Here is a 3,937-nt window from a genome sequence, read left to right on the forward strand (position 1 = left end):
GGGGGTGGGGGTCCTGGGGGCCGGGTTCTACCACCTTCCATGTTGGAGAACCAGGGTCAAGGTATCGCCCAGGCTTCTGACCTTCTCCCGTCAGAGCTGGCACCTCCCAACCCCTCACTCATCTCCCCACTTCTCTCCCCAGCTCTTCACGGCCGCCCCCCAAGGCCCCGGCCCCTCCCGTGGCTCAGCCTCCCCCCTCATCATCCTCTTCGTCCTCTTCCTCCTCATCTGCCTCCTCCTCGTCCGCGCAGCTCACCCACCGGCCCCCGACGCCCTCACTGCCCCTTCCTTTGTCCACCCACAGCTTTCCTCCCCCTGGGCTGCGGCCCCCCCCACCACCCCGCAACCCCTCTTTGTTCTCCCCTGGTCCCACCCTGCCCCCACCCCCACCCCTGCTGCAGGTGCCAGGGCACCCTGGGGCCTCAGCTGCTAACGCCCTTTCTGGTGAGTTTGGGGTCCTGGCCGGGAGGTGGGGGGCCATGGCCCTGGGCTTGGGCCTAGTCAGCTTTGGGGCATTTGAACCTTAGCATCCAGCAAGGATTGAGGAGGGAGTGGCTCAAGGCCAGAAAGGAAGGCCAGTCACCCGGGCCCAAGGAGGCTGACGTGGTGGCGACAGATATTAAAGCCTTCTCCCCCTCCCCTCCCACAGAGCAGGACCTGATCGGCCAGGACCTGAACTCTCGCTACCTGAATGCCCAGGGTGGCCCTGAGGTGGTGGGGGCAGGAGGCTCAGCCCGGCCCCTGGCCTTCCAGTTCCACCAGCACAACCACCAGCACCAGCACACCCACCAGCACACCCACCAGCACTTCACCCCTTATCCCCCGGGCCTGCTGCCACCCCACGGCCCCCACATGGTGAGCTCCTCATTGGGCTGGTGATGAGGCTCAGAACTCGGGGGGAGGGTTTGGCTTCCAGGGGAAGGCCTTGGGTCCCTGGCTGGCAGTTTACTCTACCCTTCTCTTCCCTAGTTTGAGAAATACCCAGGAAAGATGGAAGGCCTTTTCCGGCATAATGTGAGTGTGTGTATGTGGTGTATGGGCATAGATGTATCAGTGCGTGTGGCCCTGACTGTTGGGGTCTAGTCTTCAGCTTCCAAAGCAAAAGCCTTGAGCCTGGGAGAGCTCCTTGGGGCCTTTAGGGTGGAGGCCAGAGGACTGATGAGCAGACCAGACGTGGGCTGCACCTCCGCTCCCAGATTGGACTAGTCCCCTTCTCTCCACAGCCGTACACGGCCTTCCCTCCCGCAGTGCCCGGCCTACCTCCGGGCCTCCCGCCAGCTGTCTCCTTTGGCTCCCTGCAGGGGGCCTTCCAGCCCAAGGTGAGCTCCCGAACCAGACGCTACCACCACCTCCCACCCCTTAAAACCCAGACACCCCTGGATCCACATACCTTCTTCCCATTCCCCAAATCTCCTGCCCTCCCTTTGTGAACCCAGGTTTTCCCAAAGCCATGTTCCCCCTATCTCAGCCCCCAGCTTGGTTCTAGACCTTGTTTACGTCTGGCGCTAGCTCTCCTGACTGATCACTCCCCTTTCCCAGAGCACGAACCCCGAGCTGCCACCACGACTGGGGCCAGTGCCAAGCGGGCTTCCCCAAAAGGGGACACAGGTGAGGGGGGCCAAGGCAGGTCCCGGGGTTGCTGGAAGATCTGTTGAGGGAGAGTAACTTGAGAATGACCCACTGACTCTCCCTTTAATATATGATCAGGGGTGTTCCTGAGAATCTGATGTGAGGGAATTTATGTAAATGATAGGATTTCCTATGCATGAGGAATAGGAATTTCATGAAGTCGCCCCAGAAATAATATTACTGGGACAGTAATTTAAGGGATTTAAAATATTTTAAGTCACAGAACCTTTATTTATTTATTTTAATGATATCATACCAGGAAGTCCTGTCCATAAAACAGTGAAGAGATAAGCTCCCTTTTCAAAGTGGCACTGGGAGTCCAAGCCTTTCCTCCCACTTAGCACATGTAGCAGCCTTAGAGCCCATGGCTCTGGTAACAGCATGAAATGTATAAGATATGTCTCCTAAAGGATGAACTAGATCAGAGGCTTTCCAAGCTTTTAGCAGCAGTAAAACTTTTTCTCTGAAGAATCTTAAACAGACCTTCAGTACATAAAGCCATTAGTAGGATAGCTTTTCTGGTGGAGAAATGTGTCCTGCCCGGCCACTAACCCATGCCTCAGCCTTCCAAGCAAAGCATCTCCTTGGGGCCTGGTTCAGAAATTCAGTGCTATAGGGGAGAGGTCCAGAATGGGAGAGGTGGGGAAAGGAGTCTTGACACAAGCAGAAAAGGCTTGAGGGAGCCACACACAGTCTCAGGAAGGTGTTCGAGGGGGATTGAGGGGCTGTGGAGCTGAGGTGCCAAGGTCAGTAAATAGTTCTGAATTGCCACCAATCTCTGCTTTGCCATCCCCAGATCCCTGACCATTTCCGGCCACCTTTGAGGGTGAGTGTGGTGAGGGCCTCAGGCTGCATGAAGCTGGGGGCTGGTGTCAGGGTGTTTGGCTAGTGGGCGGTGGTCTTGTTTGGGAATTAGTCAGAAGCCCAAGACTTGGAGGCAGCCAGATGTGGAATGGCAGAAAGCAAAAAGACTGTAGCCCTGAGCTGGGTTCAGTATAACTGGTCATGGGACCTTGGGCAAGACAGTTTCTCTCTCTGAGCCTCAGTTTCCTAGGCTGTGAAATGGACCTAGTCATCCCTCAGTGTAGGGATGATAAAAGGAAATGTTGTATGGCAAGTCTGGGTGCAGGGCCAGGCCTGGAGTGAGTGACAAGTGAACATTCTTTCCTTCCCTTTCCCTTTGGTTATTCTTCTGGGGCGGCAGAAACCAGGGAAGTGGTGTGCCATGCACGTGCGTGTGGCTTACATGATCCTGAGACACCAGGAAAAGATGAAGGTACTGGGGCCGGAGGACTGGGGAGAGTGGGCCTGCCTGAACTTTGGGCATCTAACTTCTGTAGAGCTTGGCAGAATCTTGGCCAGAAACATCCTATCCTGTCCCTGGTCACTGCCTGAGCAATTCTACAATTAGCACTAAGTTCTCTAGCTAACTAGGGGGCTGGTCAGAGAAGGCTCTGAGGAGGCAGAGGCTAGGCACCTGAGCCCCATCTTGGTGCCAGCCAGCCCTTGGAGGGGTCTAGGGGTAGAAGAGCAGAGCAGGACCAAACCTGGCTCCTCATTCACTGCCCCTCTCCCTGTTCCATGCAGGGCGACTCCCACAAGCTTGACTTTCGGAACGACCTCCTGCCCTGCCTTCCGGGGCCCTATGGGGCCCTGCCCACTGGCCAGGAGCTCTCCCACCCGGCCACCTCCCTCTTCACTGCGACTGGTGAGTCTGGCCAGCCCTTTTGGAAAAGGCCTGAGGTTCCCCATCAATAGCCCGAGGCTCACTTTGCGCCCACTCAGCCTCATCCAAGTCTCCCACCTCTCTGACCCAGGTGCCGTCCACGCTACAGCCAACCCTTTCACGGCAGCTCCCGGGGCCCACGGACCCTTTCTGAGCCCCAGTACCCACATTGGTAAGAGCCAAGGACATATTGGGCAATGTAGGCCTTGTCTCTGACTTGCAAGAGTTCTTAAGCTGGGATAAAATTTAGACCTGAGGGGCAGCGGGAATAGGGGTGGACCTGGCTCCACTTGATTTATGACCTTGGGCAAGTTACTCTACTCACTTTGAGCCTTGATTTCATCATCTGTAAAATGGAATAGGGAAGAACAGAGTGATTGTTAATCTTTGGCAGTTCAGATATTGTCTCTGAAATAGCCAGTGAAGGGTAGTGTGCCACCTGGGAGAGGAAGGTAGAGGAAGGCTACACAGACCCAGGGGAGAGCATGGTCACTGGCTGCTAGTGATCTCAGGCAGTCTTCTTCGGGGAGATTTAACCCAGGTTTGGGTGGACCAGGATTTAAGCCTGGCGGCGTAGGGAAA

The 3,937-nt window shown here is 56.1% G+C and overlaps 1 protein-coding gene across 1 annotated transcript in view; it reads left to right on the forward strand.

The window, feature by feature from the left end:
* Positions 1–3,937, forward strand: part of FBRS (fibrosin) — a 12,907-nt gene that overhangs the window by 6,064 nt on the left and 2,906 nt on the right. Inside the window, exons 8-16 of the mRNA XM_025048419.1 lie at positions 143–444; positions 650–855; positions 970–1,014; positions 1,224–1,319; positions 1,540–1,608; positions 2,426–2,455; positions 2,834–2,905; positions 3,217–3,337; positions 3,447–3,527. Coding sequence (XP_024904187.1) covers positions 143–444; positions 650–855; positions 970–1,014; positions 1,224–1,319; positions 1,540–1,608; positions 2,426–2,455; positions 2,834–2,905; positions 3,217–3,337; positions 3,447–3,527 — 1,022 coding nt within the window. The remainder of the gene's footprint in view (positions 1–142; positions 445–649; positions 856–969; positions 1,015–1,223; positions 1,320–1,539; positions 1,609–2,425; positions 2,456–2,833; positions 2,906–3,216; positions 3,338–3,446; positions 3,528–3,937) is intronic.

This window comes from Pteropus alecto, unplaced genomic scaffold, assembly GCF_000325575.1.
Source record: "Pteropus alecto unplaced genomic scaffold, ASM32557v1 scaffold44, whole genome shotgun sequence".
Classification (NCBI taxonomy): Eukaryota; Metazoa; Chordata; class Mammalia; order Chiroptera; family Pteropodidae; genus Pteropus; species Pteropus alecto.